Genomic DNA, 17,642 nt, shown 5'->3' with positions numbered 1-17,642 from the left:
CCGTTACTCGCGTTTTTCCAGTTCATACATTAATCAAATATTTATGAATTCCACTTCCAGGAGCTGCTTCTACAGGTTGGGAAGAACTGCGGTCGTGTTGGATGCGTGGGTGGTTGGTGACTGCTGTTACTAATATGACGACCCTCCTTTAGTGTGTGTGTGTGTGTGTGTGTGTGTGTGTGTGTGTGTGTGTCGTGACGTCGTGACAAAAATGGCTGAAAGGGTTAGAATGAGTGGTCTGACAGCTTCCTTTCCTGTTTTATTTCCACAATGAGACACCGCCTGACAGCTTGTCGCTGCTAATATTGTTTGTGGAAGAGAGTAGAGGTCATTGTTAGTATAGTAATGCGTTAAGTTTATACATAGTATAGCTGAACGCCTCACACGAATTACATAAGAGCATAAAAAAAAAACATAAGAAGCCATCAGACCTACGTGTGGCAGTCCTTGTAAGAAACATACACATTTTCACCCATCATGCTCATCGATAAAGCTCTAATGTTATTTTCGAATGCCCAGCACAAACAAATTAATCTTCTTAATTCATCTTAACACTATTTGAGAGCAAATTCCTTCTTATCTCTTTTTAAACCTAACTTTATCAACCTTGAACTCACTATTGCTTGTCCTTTTCTAATTACTGACCCTGAGAAGTTTTTGTCTCCTGTCGTTTGACCATGGCCTTATCCAGCCTAACGCTTTCCCATCTATCCCATGCGTCCTAACCTTTTTCAGAAGCCGTTGATGGGGTACCTTGTTGGAAGTCTTAATGAAGTTCAGATTTTATATTGTTATTATCCCCATTATCTGCTGCTTCGTAGACTTTACTATGAAAGCTCAACAAGTTCGTGAGAAATCATGACTTTCCCTCAGTGATAGAAGTCTTTAAGTGGTATAAGGGTTATAACAAGGGAGATGTAAGCAAAATTCTTAGGATCAGCAACCAAGGTAGAACAAGAAATAACGGGTTCAAGCTTAAAAAATTTAGGTTTAGGAAGGAGATAGGAAAAAATTGGTTCTCAAATAGAGTGGTAGATGAGTGGAACGGACTCAGTAATCATATAGCTAGTGCTAGGACACTAGAGAGCTTTAAGAGAAGATTAGACAAGTTTATGGATGGGGATAACAGATGGAAATAGGTAGGTGTGTTTCATACAGGGACTGCCACGTGTAAGCCTGGTCGCTTCTTGCAGCTTCCCTTATTTCTTATGTTCTTATGTTCTTATGTTCAGTGTTGTAACTGATTTATTAGGTTATGCTTGTCTAAATCATCCCTAATGCTCCGCTATTATTTCACCTACAATTGGAGAAAAGGTGATAGGTCTGTAGTTCATCATTAACGTTTTATCTCCTTTTTTTTTAAAGATGGGCAGTACATTTCCTTGTCTCCCCATTACTGGTATCTCTCCTCAATATAGTGCTTTTTTAAGATAATCAATTAGCAGTACGCTAATGATATCCTTGCATTCTTTTAGAAATCTGGGATATATTTCGTCTGGTCCCGATGACAAATTTTTTTTACCCTGTCTGTCTCCTGCTCTAATATCTTCTTACTTATGGAAATATCAATCAGCTTATCATTATACCCTGCTCTGAAAATCCCTTTGCTTTCCGACATTTCCTTCATGTTTTCCTGGGTGAAAAGATTTAGAATAATAGTCGTTTACTGCTTTACTGATCCCTTAATGCCCTTAACGGACCTACTGATTCTTTATTCTTCGTTTCGTACACATGAGAAAAATTCCTTTGGATCTGTCTTCGCCTGGGTAGGTAGCTTAACTTCACAGTCAAATTTAGTTATCTTTTTTAACCTCTGAACTAGTCTTAGTGATTCATTACAATGAGTCCTTAAATTGTTTGATCAAGGAGGTGAGAGGCAGAGCAGGAAGTGTTGGTCTGGTGTTGCTAGGTCTCCGCACTCAACTATTTGTCCATCTCCTTTTTTTCATGGGAATGGATTAATACGGACTGTCTCAGTTCGAGTCCAGGCTTCTTCGTCTTCTTATCACACACCTGTACGACGTTCACCATTATGAGGTGCTTGTATCTAGGTTTTCAGCACTAACCTTGCCACAACGTAAAGATCATTTTGAACTCCTGGTCACTACAGCTGTTGTAACGAAGTGTTTTGCCAATAGAATCGTAAGGCACCTTGGTAGAAGACGACATATATTGGTCCACGAGATCTATATGAAGCAGCCAAACTTCTGAAGGCGACGTCGGCGGCAGCGAGCCTCGTCCCAGTCTAGATAGGAGGTCTCAATGTGGCGCTGACTGTAGGCATTCTAACCTTCACGCCCGTGCAGGCACCGCACGTTGTCCAAGGTCATCATGTCTCCTGTGGGAGCAGCAAGCGTCAGTCAGCCTCTGTTGGCGTGTATAACATAACATTAATATATAATACAGTGTAGTAGTATAAGAAGTGTTTTGTCTTACCCACCATGCTCCATCTTGAAGGTCATAGCGTTGACGTGCAGGATGATGTAGAAGTGCTTGTAGGCAGCTTAGTATTTCTTGACCTCCTGTCGGGGAATGTCCATGTGAGAGTCGCGGGTTGTGTTACTGACAGCGATCTCGTTGTTGCCATTGACCCTGTGGGAGTGGGGAGACGGAGGGGGAGGTTAGGGTCGTCAGGGATGGGAAGGGTAAGGGCAGATAGATGGTCACTGGCAAGGTGGAGTGGTCACCTAAGGTTGTTGAGGTGCAGTGCAGGTACAGACACGCGTGACACTCACCTGATGACTGGGAACTTTGCAGTGTTGTAAAACTCTGGCATCTCCCAGCTGTAGTTGGCGTGGCTCTTGTCCCAGAAGTACATGTCGGTGGAGGAGAGGATCTTGAAGTCCTCCGGGTGGTTCCTGCGCAGCTCCTCGGCGGCGAACAGTCCGTCAGTGACGATGCTCTCCCCGCCGGCGCCGGGGTGCTGCGCCACGCACATCATTTCCAGGTACCCTTTGAGAAGTTCATGCATCTTGGGGTGCTCCATTCATCCAGGTTGACTATCACTGCCATAGAACACAAATGATTACTGAGTCACTTCCTGCAGCGCAGTGTGAAGGGAAGCTCTCGGGAATGTCATGTTAATTTTAACAAATACTCGGAGCTAAGTAATGAAAGAAACTGCGAGACTTTGATAGCGTAATGGGATGACCGTTTTGTGCTTATAAAGAGAAGCAGAAAAGTTATGTAAGTCAATAAAACAAAGAAAATATTCAAATGAAGCAAAACATTGATGTAAATGAAACAATGAAAAATAGTGATATATAACACTTTTGGGATTAATGCATGCTCCCTCACAACTGTGTGGTTGAGCATGAACCAAACAAGGTTTCCTCAGTGTTTTGTGTGCGATGCGGTGCGTAGCCGTGTCCTCAGTACACTCGCAAGTGGTTGGGGTTCCTTGAATTTCCGACGCTGTTATCAGAATTTACTTGAAAACGTAAATATCAACACGATGATTCTCAACATTACAACCCGTAACACTACTATTTAATGTGAATACTTTAGGTCACCTTACTTTCACTTCTATCGTAGTTAATGAAGTTGTGCTCTGGTATTACATGACCTGATCTAATATCATTTCTGTTGTCCACTAAGGATGATAAAGAGGGGAACTCGATCTCCATGCCAGCTTCAGATGTGGAGTTCATGACTCTGGTTTACACTGACTCCTTCCATAAGCAATCTTGTCACCATCCCCTGTGAAAATTATGGGAAGAGAGGGGAACAATAGGGAAGCGATGAGAAGGAATGACAAAGGGGAGGAGAAGGGACTCTTATGTGCACCTGTAGAGCGTTCACCATTATGAAATGTTTATCTCCAAGTTTTCAACACTGACTTTACTACTGCGTAAAGTTAGAGAAGCCTAGTCATTTGTTTGTCTCTCTTTGTTCTCTTTGTCATTCTTGTTTCGCATTCTACTTTTCCTTCTTTCATTTCAATCTTCTGGTAGTTTGTGAAAGATATACATTTCATATAATGAAGTTTACTTATCAAGATACATAGAGATTCGGTTACATAGTGTGTATTCTTCCACTCATGTAATTATGTAAACAGTACATTTTTGATAGTAAGTTACATGAATCTAATCACATTATAAACAAATAGGAACATAACATTAGTTATAAATAACTAACATTACTAAAGATTAACAAGAAATTAGTTGCGAAGGAAATAATGAATGACGTTTGTGTGCATAAATAAAATGCTATAGTAAATAAATAGTAAAAGAAAGGAATTATATATATATATATATATATATATATATATATATATATATATATATATATATATATATATATATATATATATATATATATATATATATATATATATATATATATATATATATATATATATATATATATATATATATATATATATATATATCGTATTTGCATTCGCAATAGCGAAGTTTCGCATGTTTTTTTTATTTTCTATTTATTTATTTATTTATTTTTTATATACATGACAATATTATACGGGACAATATTAACAATAATATCATATATGAAGTGTGACACTCTAAGCATTTCTCTGCATCAACGCTGTCCTTGAGGATAATGAAAACAATGTGAAAGGAAAGCACTTAGTACACTCTGCCAAGTTTACTTCAAGCATAGACACAGCTCCGTTCAGCTTTCGTGGTGGCTGCTGCAGCAAAGGTTTTACCATTCGAGACTGCAAACATCAGATTACGTGATAGCAGCGGATATCTTGTAGCAGTTCCCGATGCCAGCAAGCTACAGTGGCTTAAATGATGCAGCCAAATTTCCCCTGAAGGTGTCGTCGGCTGCAGCGAGCCTCGGCGCAGTAGAGAAATGAGGCCTCGATGTGGCACTGATTATCGGCGTCGAAACTCTCAGTCCCGTGCAGGCACCGCATGTGGTCCAGGGTCATCATGTCTCCTGTGGGAGCAGCAAGCGTCAGTCAGCGCCTGCTGACGTACACAATGAAGTGTAGTATAGTGTAGTATGACACATTGTAATATAGGAAGAGTTGTCCAGCCTCTCCAAATGCCCTGGGCCGCGGTACTCATCTTGCTCCAACTTGAAGGACATTACGTTGGCGTGCAGGGTGCTACCAGCACCTAGTTCAGAAGACTTTGTGGGCAAATATAAGAATGTCATAAGAGAGAGAGAAAAGACCTTTTAGAAGAGGATTCGGAGCTGAGGCTGTTGCTGTAACGCCTTGTCGTTCTGTCGTAAAGAGGGACCGATTCCGGCACATATTACGCCACGGCTTTGTATTGGCTGGCAAGTGATTAGGGTACAGGAAGAGTTAATTGATCCGTCCTGTCCCGCGTCCTCCCTGCACAAGACTTTCTACTTTCCCTCATCTCCCTTTTCTGTCCACTTCTGTAATGCAAGTTACCCAGTATTCTCAATCATTCATTTCTTTCTCTGGTAAACTCTCTGCCTGCTTCTGTATTTCCTCCTTCTTATGACTTGAACGAACTCTTTCAAGAGGGAGGTTTCAGGACACTTTTCCTCCGTTATTTGATTTTTTCTGTTCGGCAATCATTTTAGGAACTTTGCACCCAAGTGGGTCTTTTTTTTCCTAATATTTTTGTTGCCCCTCAGTGGCCCTCTTACATAAAAAAAAAAAATACCCATTCTCTTGGGAGGCATCTGGCTTTAGTTTAACATGACACAATGCTTTACAGAGATTGCATTTAATATCCTCAAATATATAGTTATTTGTCTCTGGATTATTAACGCTGACATCACCACTCTAATTTTCATATCGTTCTGTTTTGTTTGAGATTATCTCATAGTTCTTGTCTTGCATTTTCTCTTTTGTTTTTTTATTCATATAATCGTTCTTTATTCAGGTAATTTGTGAAAGATAAGCGTTTCATATAATGAAGTTTATTTATCAAAATATATAAATTCGGCTACATAGTGTGCACACTTGTAATCATGTAATTATATAAACAATATACTTTGTTAGTAGTTTACATGAATCTAAACACATCATGATGAAATATGAACATGACATTGGCTATAAATAACTAACATAATTAATGAGTAAGAAGAAAGTATATGTTGTGAAAGAAATCACGAAAGACATTTATGTGAATTATATGGTACTATATCGTGGTAGAAAAATAGATTATATATATCTCTAAGAATCATGAAATGATATGTGACGACAGAAAGCCATAGATGAACAGATTTGTAATGTTCATGAAGAATGTTAATGTTACCCAATAAGAATTACAAGATGCTATATTATGAGTGACACAAGTGCATAGCTACAATGCAATAGTAAGAGTAATAGAATATATTATGAAGCATACCACACTAAAAAATTTCTGTGGTAACGTTGTATGCGAAACAAAAGTATTGTGAAAGGAAAACGTTAAGTACAATCTGCTGAGCTTACTTCAAGGACAGACGCGGCTCTGTTCATCCTCCATGGTGGCTGCTGCAGCGAAGGCTTCGGCACTGGAAACCTTGGAAATGCCAAATAACATGGAAACAATAGACATCACGTAGCTATCCGATGTCAGCCAGCTACGGAGTCTTAAACGAAGCAGCCAAACTTCTCCTGAAGGCGACGTCGGCGGCAGCGAGCCTCGTCCCAGTCGAGGTAGGAGGACTCAATGTGGCGCTCACTGTTGGCCTCGTAACCCTCACGCCCGTGCAGGCACCGCACGTTGTCCAGGGTCATCATGTCTCCTGTGGGAGCAGCAAGCGTCAGTCAGCGCCTCGAGGCGTGTATAGCATGGCATGGCTCAGTATAGTGCAGTGCAGTGCAGTATTACAAGAAGAGTTGTCCCGCCCCGCCAAAGGTCCGCGGTCGCAGTACTCACCCTGCTCCATCTTGAAGGTCATGGCGTTGGCGTACAGGATGTTGTGGAAGCGCTTGTAGGCAGCGTAGTATTTCTTGACCTCCTGTGGGGGAAGGTCCATGTGGGAGTCGCGGATGGCGTTGTTGACGGCGATCTGCATCACCTCGTTGTTGCCGTTGACCCTGTGGGAGTGGGGAGACGGAGGGGGAGGTCAGGGTCGTCAGGGATGGGAAGGGTAAGGGGAGATAGATGGTCACTGGCAAGGTGGAGTGAGGTCACCTATGGTTGTTGAGGTGCAGTGCAGGTACAGACACGCGCGAGACTCACCTGATGACTGGGAACTTTGCAATCTTGTAGAACTCTGGCATCTCCCAGCTGTAGTTGGCGTGGCCCTTGTCCCAGAAGTACATGTCGGTGGAGGAGAGGATCTTGAAGTCCTCCGGGTGGTTCCTGCGCAGCTCCTCGGCGGCGAACAGTCCGTCAGTGACGATGCTCTCCCCGCCGGCGCCGGGGTGCTGCGCCACGCACTGGATGAAGATGATCTGCGCACACAAAACAGCGTTAGTGGCTGCCAAAGAATGTTTTCCTGTGGTTCAAGCTGTTGCATTATCATTGCATGTGTCACGGCCTAAGAAGGACCCGAAGGTCTGCTGCTGTTTGCTGTCATTTGCAGTGCTTTTGTAACCGCGGTGACGGACGTACCCCGGGCATGTGTTCATACTGCGGCAGGTCGTTGTGCATGCCTAGCTTGGCGTTGGTGAAGGCCACGTTGTTGGTGTTGGGTCGGTTGATGACGGGCGAGTGTGGCCTGTGGAGAGAGTGGTGTTAGTGGAACCGAGCTGTGTAATAGCAAATATTGGCTTAAGTTTTAATGAAAGATCTTTGTCCCGGAGACTGAGGATATGAAGACTCACCCGTAATGGGACTGCTTGACGAAGGCGATGTGCTCGATGAGCTCCGGTCCCGCCACATCTTTCTTAGGGGCGTTCTTTACCATGGCTGACCCCTTGCGCTCCATGGTCAGCAGCCAGTCCAGCAGCACCCGATCATCTGACATCAGAGTGTTGTAGTCGAAGTTTTTCATGGTGTGTTCGGCTCCCCACGGTTCCTGCATCAAAGACTCATTTTATCTCCGAATATTGCCACAAGCATTCAATGTTGTTTGTCTAACTTAATAAAATTGCAGTGTGTTCAGAAGCATTTGCATGTCAGTAAAGAGATAACAATCTTCAGATAGAGGGAATAGAGGAATGCTTACCCTCCGGAGGGCGTATCTCTCTCTGTGCAAGGCACGGGAGGTGGGTGTGAAGGAGCGATTCTGGAGCCAGTTGGTGGAATATTCACTTTGGTGGCCATCACTCCATTTCACCATCAGCCCGTCCATGGTTTCCTGCAGATGAAAGTGTACGTGACAATAAAATGGCGACGAGTTTACTATTGTGAAATTTAAGAAATTCAAATAGAGTAAAATCACAGACGAACCATGGTGAAGTTGGCAGGCTGGCATTCCAAAAGTAGCATTGCTAAGGTTAGTGAAGGAAGTCACAAACAGGTCATGAAAAGGTTTGTACCTCGACTTCTGTTGGCTGAACTTCAACGTCAAGATCGTCCATCAGGAGTTTCCTGCCCAGGGCCTCGACGCTGAAGCACTGAGGACACTGGCAGTTGTCCCGCAGCCACACGAAGGGCAGCCGACCTTCCGTCCCGTCCCCAAATTTCACCTCCAGCATGTCGTTCCGCAGTTTTGAGGACACCACGCCACTAACTTGAGGCTTCATCTGTGGGGCGGCGAACTGACGGGCGGCGGCAGTGAGGCTGAGGTCCCGCTTGGCGCCCTTCTGGCCACACAGGGAGGAACACGAGGAGCAGCCGCTGCACGCGCTCCGCACCTGTGAGGGACACACAAACATACCCTTAGTATAACATGGAATCACTTGATTTTTAGCTTTATTTTCCAATCAAGAACTGTTACTGTGTGATCGCTGCTATTAAAGTGAGCTTGAATTTATCTCTCCAAGAAAAGTATTCTTGAATATTTTGAAAGAATACAGTAAAAAGATTAAATTCTTTGAAAAACAAGACCTGTGACGCATGCACGCATTGAGGTAATAGATACATTAGTTTAGAACATAACCTGATGGTGACAGGTTCAAATCTTCAGTCTTGCCACACCAGTGTCTTCTTGTTTGCTTCCCACCAATACCTGTCATGGCAGAATATTTTTGGGTTAGTAGGAAGACCTACACACTCATTTGTCCTAGAGGCTGCAAGGCTCACCCTTACCCTCCCGCACGTTACTCAGGCACCCTCCTCACTCACAGATTGTGACGATTAACAGGTGACTACTTCTGAAGATTTCATTGAACAAAACAAGGGAAGTTTGTACAACGTACTTAATGTTAAGCGAATATTTGATTTTACTGCTTCATCTCAAATAGTTGTGATTGCACTATTTTCTACGAGTGACATGCAGGAGGGCAGAGGGAGGCTTCGCCAAGTACAAATTTGTGTACAGACTTGTTAGTTTGTGGTGCCTAACTCATGATAACTTAGGAGACCCGAAGTGCGACGCGTGGTGTGTGTGATGGATTAGTAGTACAAAATGTTACGTGTGTACGTGTGAGTGTTTCTTGCCAGGGAATTACTCGACAAAGAAAGAGAACGCATGTAGCTGGCCATACCTGGGTTTTGGTGGCGCCCCTCAGGGTGGCGGCGCTGTAGAAGAGCGCACGAGTGAGGCGAGTGGCGGACATGGTGGTGGTGATGGTGGTGGTGGTGGTGGTTGAAGGAGATTAGAAGCTGAGGCTGCTGTGTGACGTCTTGATGCCCTTACGAGGGAATAATGCTGGCACAGGGCGCGGGTCTCCTTTATATTGGCCGGCAGGTGATTAGGGCTCGGGTGTCAGGGTTGCCGGGTCGTAGAGGGACTCGCCAGCTGTCCGCCCAGCGCATCGCCCTGCCCCGTCCCGCTCTGCCTTTCCCCGCCCTATCTACAACGCCATGCCCCGCTCCTCCCCGCCCTGCCCGCCCTGCCACAGCATTATCATCTACTCCAGTTCTTTGCTCCCCCAGACGTCATATGGTGTTTGGTATTCATTTAGATCAATCTAGAAATTAATGAGGAGCGGTTGGAATGTTTTATTTTATTTATTTATTTTTTTTCTTTTTTACTTTTTATTACAGTTACCACTCTTCACCTTCCTTTCCCTTTCCTTTTGCCCAATCCTCACTTTTCATCAACACTTTCTCGTCTTCATCGTAAGCACTTTCATATGGTTAGCAGTAATCCCTCGGTTCCTGCACATCCACTCCCCTCCTCTCCTCTCCCATCACCGTGAGCCGAGAACGCATTTCCTTTCACCCACACGTGTGTCTGAAGGGCGCGGGGAGACAATACGGGCTCAAGTCCACGTGTTGTTGAAAGCTGTGGATGATTGTTTTTCTTTACAATTTGGTAATGAAATTATTTCGTTGAAGGATACACTCACTCCTGCGCCTTGCTGACACACTTGCTAGCCTGGGACACCTCTTCCACGTTCTCTGACTGCTGGCACTCCCGGTTATTGTTTGTACTGTTGCTGACTTGGTACACCTCCTCCTGCTGACTTAGCACTGCTCCACCTGCTCCCATTCTTGTTGTTGACTGGCTGCATTGCTTGTTGTTCTGATGGACGCGTCTTGTAATGTATAGGAAATACACAGAGACTGCTACGTGAAGGCCTCGCTGCTTCTTGTACCTTCTCTTATTTTTTTATCTTCAAGATTTGTGGCAAGCGAGGAAAGTGTGAGAGAAATTAATTAGATGGTCATATGTGACTCCTTACCAGTCTTAGCATGGCATGTGATTTTAATTTCGTAAGTGACTTTGACGAAGGATACATGGTGAATAAAAAAAAAAAAAAACACGGATAAAATATATTTATTTTGGCGTTTCAAAAACTTAATTACAGAATGAATTTCCAAAAGGTTCGTCGTAAAACGAAGTAAGAACAGAAGCAGGTAGAAAGTTCCAGAGTTTACTAATGAAATGAAGCAGCCCGAGGAGGCTGCTGATTAACCTTTGCATTAATAAAGTGGGTATAATAAAGGTGAGAGTAATTAGAAAGCCTCACGTTGGGAGGATGGCGGGAGGCGGGACGTGCAGTTAGCTAATTCATAATATTGGTGCATCACTGTCAGTCATTTATGTTTAGTTCGTGTTTCGTGCGTCATTGTGCGTCCTTGAAGACCTGCTCAGTCTCCCGATTCCTAGTAGGAGAATGGAAGCTATTCTTATTTGCTTTCCCATCACAGAAAATGTCGATATTTCTCATTATTACACGTATAAACATTGATGTATGTATGTAGCACATATTAATCTGTATGTTGTGGGCGAATGGGAAAGTTCTGTGTAGAGAGAGTGATCCATGTTTATTTCTGGTGGGAATTAACTAGGAATGTTTTGTGTGCGTGTGTATTGTCGTGGAGCGGTGGGATATGGATGTGTGTGTGTGTGTGTGTGTGTGTGTGTGTGTGTGTGTGTGTTCTCGTATTTGGGATGAGTCTTAATTTAACTTCATTTTGTCACTCAAAGACATCTTGGTTCGTTGTTTCTCGGCCATCACGTGTCTTGGATAATGTCCGTGGCACACGCAGCAGACTATTAGTGTATTAAAAAAGAAAAAAAAAACATCCCACGTTTATCCAGTAATTGGTCACCATCATGCTTAGGACAATTCTCTCTTTTCTTCCTCTTCCTCCTCCTTCAGGCACGTTTAGATTTCTGGTCGATTTCTGAGAGTGGAGGGGAGACAGAGAGACAGGGAAGGTGATGGAAGGGAAGGAGGTGGTGATGGTGGACGAAGACGGGAGGGAAAGGGAAGGAGATGGAGGGGATAAAGGAAGATCAGGAAGAGAAGGTTTGGTGGGAAGGTTGGTGGGGCAATAAAGACCTGAGGGAAGTCCACCTGTCTGTCTGTGTGTGTTAAGTATATTCTCTCTCTCTCTCTCTCTCTCTCTCTCTCTCTCTCTCTCTCTCTCTCTCTCTCAGAATAATTACAAGCGCCCTTGTTCCCAAATGCTCCTCCATTACTAGGAATCACAACAACAAATGACGCGCTCCCTTCACTCAGTATTACTTTCGTATGATATTCAACACCTTTGCTGCCATGTTCGTATTTCATTAGCATAAGAACATTGTAATAAATTATCTGGATGGACGTAAAGAAAAAAAAACAAGAAAAAAAAACAAGAGGTTAATTTCACTTTTGCTAAGTTACAGAAACTATCTAGCAGACTATACTATGAAAAACGAGTCTTTTGAAAGTTGCATATGATTGAAGGGAAGGTTAAAATGAACAGGAGGTGACTGTGACGCAGAAACATGTGGCGCAGTAAGTAACAGAAAGGATTACTGCGAGTCTCCTCCCTCAGCGCCGCGTCAGGCAGGCGGTCAGAAGCGGTGCGTGAAGGAGGACTTGGTGCCACGTAATCACAGCTCTAAGACTTTGATAGTAGTATTAAATAACAGAGTAACTGGAGTGTTTGGATTCTGATAAAGGGAAGCAAAGCAAAAACAAGTTATGTATGACCCGTAGATGAGAAGAGAGAGAGAGAGAGAGAGAGAGAGAGAGAGAGAGAGAGAGAGAGAGAGAGAGAGAGAGAGAGAGAGAGAGAGAGAGAGAGCTATTCACGCAATCACCTTACAAGACATTCAAGATTTTGGGAGAGTATGAAATAAGAAGAAAAACTGAAAATGACTTCACGAATCATATTCAAATGTAAGAGTTTATAAAAAGAAAAGCTCCGTTGCTATGTACTGAATATTAACCAAACAAATATCTTCAGGATTTCCTCTGCGACACGGTGAGGAATCATGATCTAATTAAACTCATAACAGATATTCGGTCCTTGAATTTCCTCCATCACTCTTGTCAAAATTTATTTGAAACCAGAAGCCGCAACAGAGCACAGCGACTCCCAGCACCTCCACCAGTAGCACTCCACTCAGCACAACTATAACACCCATGAGAACCCTAATGAGTTGACAGAACTTTTAAGAACACAGGCCCAAAATAGGGTAAGAAGTAACGAGTTCAAGCTTGACGAAGTTAGATTTCAAAAGAGATATGAAAACACTGGTTCTCAAATGGAGTGACAGATGACTGGAATAGACTGAGATATCTGATTGTTAACACTGAGTCAGTAGAGAGCTGTAAAAGATTAGATGGGTTTACGGAAAGGGATGATTGATGGATAGATGTAGGTATGTATATCTGTATACGTGTAGGTCTGCTGCAGGGTTCTTGTAACTTGTCTGATGATCTTATGTATTGACACTATGACAACAGGTAATATCAATATTAACAATAGAAACAAAGCAGGGAGGAACTGCGTAGCAGGGAGAAACTGCGTAGCATGGAGGAATTGTGTAGAGAGAGAGAGAGAGAGAGAGAGAGAGAGAGAGAGAGAGAGAGAGAGAGAGAGAGAGAGAGAGAGAGAGAGAGAGAGAGAATCATATTATCAAGTAAACATTTTCCTCTCAATTTACAACCTGCAGTGAACAATCAACCATACAACCTTGTGAATAAATGCTCCATCATTCACCATTACAAGACTCTTTCGAGAATGGGATGTTTAGTATTGCATGAGGGAGGGAGAGACGCGGCTGAGGGCGGTGGTGGCGTCGGGGTTGACGTGGTAGGAGAGGTACCAGAAGGGAACAGGAGGAGGACAACAGTCGGGGGAGGAGGGAAGAGACAGAGAATAATGCAAGAGGGGAAGGAGAGGGGAGAGGGAATGGGACAATGGAGGAGGGGGAGGAGGTAGGGAGCCTCATAATGATTAATCCGATAAGAGCGCAGTGATGAGTCTCCACCGTGCCTTGCTTGCCACGCCAATTCACCTCTTTGGCATTGCAGGCACACGGGCTGAGGTGCCGTAGAGGGAGGCTGGCATTGGCACTCCCTGTCGACGAGAAGGGAACCGGTGCAGACAGGTTAGGTTAGCCGAAGTGGCACGGACAGCTGGTTATCATGCCGGATATCGAGGCATGGAGGGGAGGGGGTGGAAGACGACCGCTGCTGAAGTAGATTCCCCCTTCAGTGATATTGAGCAAGCCGACCACCACCACCACCACCACCACCACCACCACCTCTGCCTCCTCCTCCTCCATCTCCTTCACGCTTGCTTCATTTCCTTGTCTCCCTCTCCTCCTCCTTTTTGTTATCATCTTCCTCCTTTTCCTCCTCCTCTCTCACCTCCTCCACCACCTCCTCGTCTTCGTCCTCTCCTCGGCTTTCTCATGTTATGCAAGGGTCACCATCAGGTTCAGAGTTCGCTGTAGTAATGCGATGTTTCGAGTGAGAAAGAGTAAGATTTGCACTTACTACTACTACTACTATTACTACTAGTGGTGGTGGTGGTGGTGGTGGTGATGATGATGGTGGTGATGATGGTGCTGCTGTTGCTGCTGCTGTTGCCTCTGTTGCTGCTGCTGGTACTACGTACAACAACAAAACAACAACAACAAATTACTACTACTACTACTACTACTACTACTACGTACTGGTACTGCCAGTAACAATAATAATTATAATAGTAATAGGAAAAATAATAGCAGCAGCAGCAGCACCAGCACCAGCAGCAGCAATAACAACAACTTCTACTACTACTACCACCACTACTACTACTACTACTACTACTACTACTACTACTACTACTACTACTACTACTACTACTACTACTACTTCTATCAGCTGTTATTGCTGCTACTGCCACTACTGCCACTACCTTTACCACTTCTACTACAGTTACTAGTGCCACTACTACTAATACTACTACTGCTGCTGCTACTACTACTACTACTACTACTACTACTACTACTACTACTTTTTGTTAGTTTTGTTTCGTATACTGTATATACACCACCACAAATACAAACCAGAGAGAGAGAGAGAGAGAGAGAGAGAGAGAGAGAGAGAGAGAGAGAGAGAGAGAGAGAGAGAGAGAGAGAGAGAGAGGTGCACCATTAAGCATTGAGTTTCTCTGCGACGAGGAACAAAAAGTATTGAGGCGGTAATCAAGTTACGCCTCTGAAGTTACCGAAGAACGAAGGGACGAGGCGTGCGTGAGGTGCGTGAAGAGGGCCTGGAGGAGGAGGAGGAGGAGGAGGAGGAGGAGGAGGAGGAGGAGGAAGGAAAGAAGGAAACTGTGCAAGGAAATAAAAAATAATACAGGGAAAGGAAGACGGTAAATTAGAAAGTAGTGCTGATCATAAAAAGAAAATATAAGGACACACACACACACACACACACACACACACACACACACACACACACACACACACGTGGCCTCAATTTTTTAGGTGCCAAACTTTCATTTTCTTTTTTAGTTATGTTTGTTTATTGTCTGAATGTTTGTTTTCCTTGGCTGTTTGCATGTTCGTTATTGTGTTTGTTTTTTGTCTTTTTCTTTCTTTTCTTATTTTTCGGTTACTTGTTTGTCTCTTCCTTTGTTGCTTTCTTTCCTTCTTTTTATCTTTTTTAACAATAAGTGTTTTTCTTTCTTTTCTTATTTGTTTGGTTACTTGTTTGTTTCTTTCCTTCTTTTCATCTCTTTTAAACAATAAATCCAGTCTTAAAGGATTCGATAAACAAAAAGATCCTAAAAGAAAGAAAGAAAGAAAACTGATCACGTTCTGAATGACTATTATGGAATTCGGCAAGACATCGCGAGGTGAATTATTTATTTGTTTGTTGCTCTCACGAGGCAGCTCAAGTCACACCAGGACTCAGCAATAGGAGAGGACGCAAAAGGAGAGTGTTAGAGCTTGAGACTGGAGAAACGAAAGAGGATAGAGAAAGAGAGAGAGGATAACACCTGTATATGAGAGAGAGAGAGAGAGAGAGAGAGAGAGAGAGAGAGAGAGAGAGAGAGAGAGAGAGAGAGAGAGAGAGAGAGAGAGAGAGAGAGAGATCGGGATTAAGAAATTGGAAGAGTAATAGATAGAACAGTACCTTAAAAAAATTCATAATGATATTTTACTATTAGATTTACGATGGTGATTCTAAAAACAGCTGAAGTAGATCGGTCAGAGATGAAACTTTAAAGGTAAAATTTAGAAAAAGAGGGATACCACAATGCGTAGAATGGTAGTTAATATGTATAATGAATGTTTATCCACTGAGTATCCACTCATGAGATGGATGACATAAATACGAACCTTAAGTTGTACACGCAGTCACACGAGAAGCAGTATGACACACTTTCTTCATGGTGCTTAGTGGTTTTACGTCAATCATAACTTCATTTTCTGCCAGCGTGTGTTCTTGCTTTCCTTGAATAGTAAGTCCTCATCCCCTCTCAGTTACAAAGACCATATGACGAGTAACAAATAAATTTTTTTCCTCACTGTGCTTTCTTCCTTCAATCATACGTCCTCCGCTTTTTCAGGAATCTATCAGTTGCAAAGACCACAAATTGTGTAATGTAATTATTATTTCTTACGCTGTGTTTTCTTATTTTCCTTTTTGTTTGAAGTCCTCTGTTCTGCCAAGAATCTGCTGGTTATAATGGCCACAAGGCGAATAACACAACACTTTTCTTACATTATATTTTCCTGCCTTCCTTCAATCTCAAGTCCTTTGCTCTGCCAAGAATTAATTACTTGCCAGGTTCTTAGGGATTATCAACACTTCAAAAGACTTCAAGGAAAACATAAAGCTGCAAGACAATCATATATTACCTTATCATACCTCCTCCAGCAACTCTTCCTTCGATTCTCACGTAACGATTGGTATTCATAGATCGCACGACACTAAACCCAGAAATTGGCGGTAAAAACAGAGTATGTAAGTGTGTTTATTTACTTCATTGTCCATGTGTTTCGTCAATAGCCTTTAACTTACATTCCCCTCTGGACTGGCAAGGGCCGCGAACACCGAAATGACGTCACGCACCTCGGAAATATGATTATAGAGCCGTTTTGCTGACCTGCCCCAATTTGATCATGCCAGCAACTCTATTCCTGTTGTAGTAGTAGTGGTGGTGGTGGTGGTGGTGGTGGTGGTAGTTGTAATAGTAGTAGTAGTTGTAGTAGTAGTAGTAGTAATAGTTGTATTATTATTATTATTATTATTATTATTATTATTATTATTATTATTATTATTATTATTATTATTATTATTATCATGACTAGTAGTAATAGTACTGTTATTATTATTATTATTATTATCATTATTATTATTATTATTATTATTATTATTATTATTATTATTATTATTATTATTATTACTATTATTGACATTTTATTTATCTATTCATTTCTTTTATTATTATTACTATTCTTCAAAAGACCATTAAAAAGCCAGTGTCAACCAGAGTGTTTTGAAAGTTATCGAGGTGCGACCAGAAGTGCTTTGGAATATGGTCCTGAATGAGAGGGAAAGACACAGGTGATGAGGGAGTGTGGAAAGGTGAGTGACATGCCAATCACCCGAGAGACGCGTGGTGGGGAGGGAGGGAGGGGTAGCGCTGGGCACGGCGGTGGGCACACGTGGTGTCTGTGGCGAGTGGAGAGTGAGCAAGGAGAGGTAAAGATTATGTGCTAGTATAAATAAGATCATTAAAAAGCATGGACTGATTGTGAGGCACGTTGAGAGAGAGAGAGAGAGAGAGAGAGAGAGAGAGAGAGAGAGAGAGAGAGAGAGAGAGAGAGAGAGAGAGAGAGAGAGAGAGAGAAGAGAGAGAGAACATTCTAGAGTTGTAAAAATATTTCTCTCTCATTCTGTTGTCACGGTCTTAAATTAGAAAACTATGTAGAAAAAAAGAGAAAGTAACATGAAAAAAAAAAAAAAAAACATCTTC

The 17,642-nt window shown here is 42.7% G+C and overlaps 2 protein-coding genes across 3 annotated transcripts; both read right to left on the bottom strand.

Annotated features, from left to right (window-relative positions):
- Positions 1-2,443: 2,443 nt before the first annotated feature.
- Positions 2,444-3,071, bottom strand: LOC135103971 (gamma-butyrobetaine dioxygenase-like). Its single transcript, XM_064010841.1, has 2 exons — positions 2,736-3,071; positions 2,444-2,592 (listed from the first exon to the last, which is right to left on the bottom strand). Exons 1-2 carry the CDS (start codon positions 2,984-2,986, stop codon positions 2,505-2,507), a joined length of 339 nt encoding a protein of 112 aa, XP_063866911.1. The 5' UTR covers positions 2,987-3,071; the 3' UTR covers positions 2,444-2,504.
- Positions 3,072-5,855: 2,784 nt separating this feature from the next.
- Positions 5,856-9,760, bottom strand: LOC135104050 (gamma-butyrobetaine dioxygenase-like). Of its 2 annotated transcripts, XM_064010934.1 has the most exons (9): positions 9,479-9,760; positions 8,932-9,000; positions 8,369-8,686; positions 8,056-8,187; positions 7,712-7,905; positions 7,500-7,605; positions 7,125-7,339; positions 6,819-6,979; positions 5,856-6,684 (listed from the first exon to the last, which is right to left on the bottom strand). In XM_064010934.1, the coding sequence occupies exons 3-9, from the start codon at positions 8,573-8,575 to the stop codon at positions 6,530-6,532; spliced, it is 1,170 nt and encodes a 389-aa protein (XP_063867004.1). In that variant the 5' UTR covers positions 8,576-8,686; positions 8,932-9,000; positions 9,479-9,760; the 3' UTR covers positions 5,856-6,529. The 2 variants fall into 2 exon arrangements, with proteins under 2 accessions (XP_063867004.1, XP_063867003.1); XM_064010933.1 differs by lacking the exon at positions 8,932-9,000 and having other exon boundaries at positions 9,479-9,644.
- Between the last annotated feature and the right edge of the window lie 7,882 nt (positions 9,761-17,642).

Source organism: Scylla paramamosain, chromosome 10, assembly GCF_035594125.1.
Source record: "Scylla paramamosain isolate STU-SP2022 chromosome 10, ASM3559412v1, whole genome shotgun sequence".
Taxonomy (NCBI): domain Eukaryota; kingdom Metazoa; phylum Arthropoda; class Malacostraca; order Decapoda; family Portunidae; genus Scylla; species Scylla paramamosain.
The sequence above is the reverse complement of the archived record's forward strand: the minus strand, read 5'-3'. Positions and strand labels throughout refer to the sequence as shown.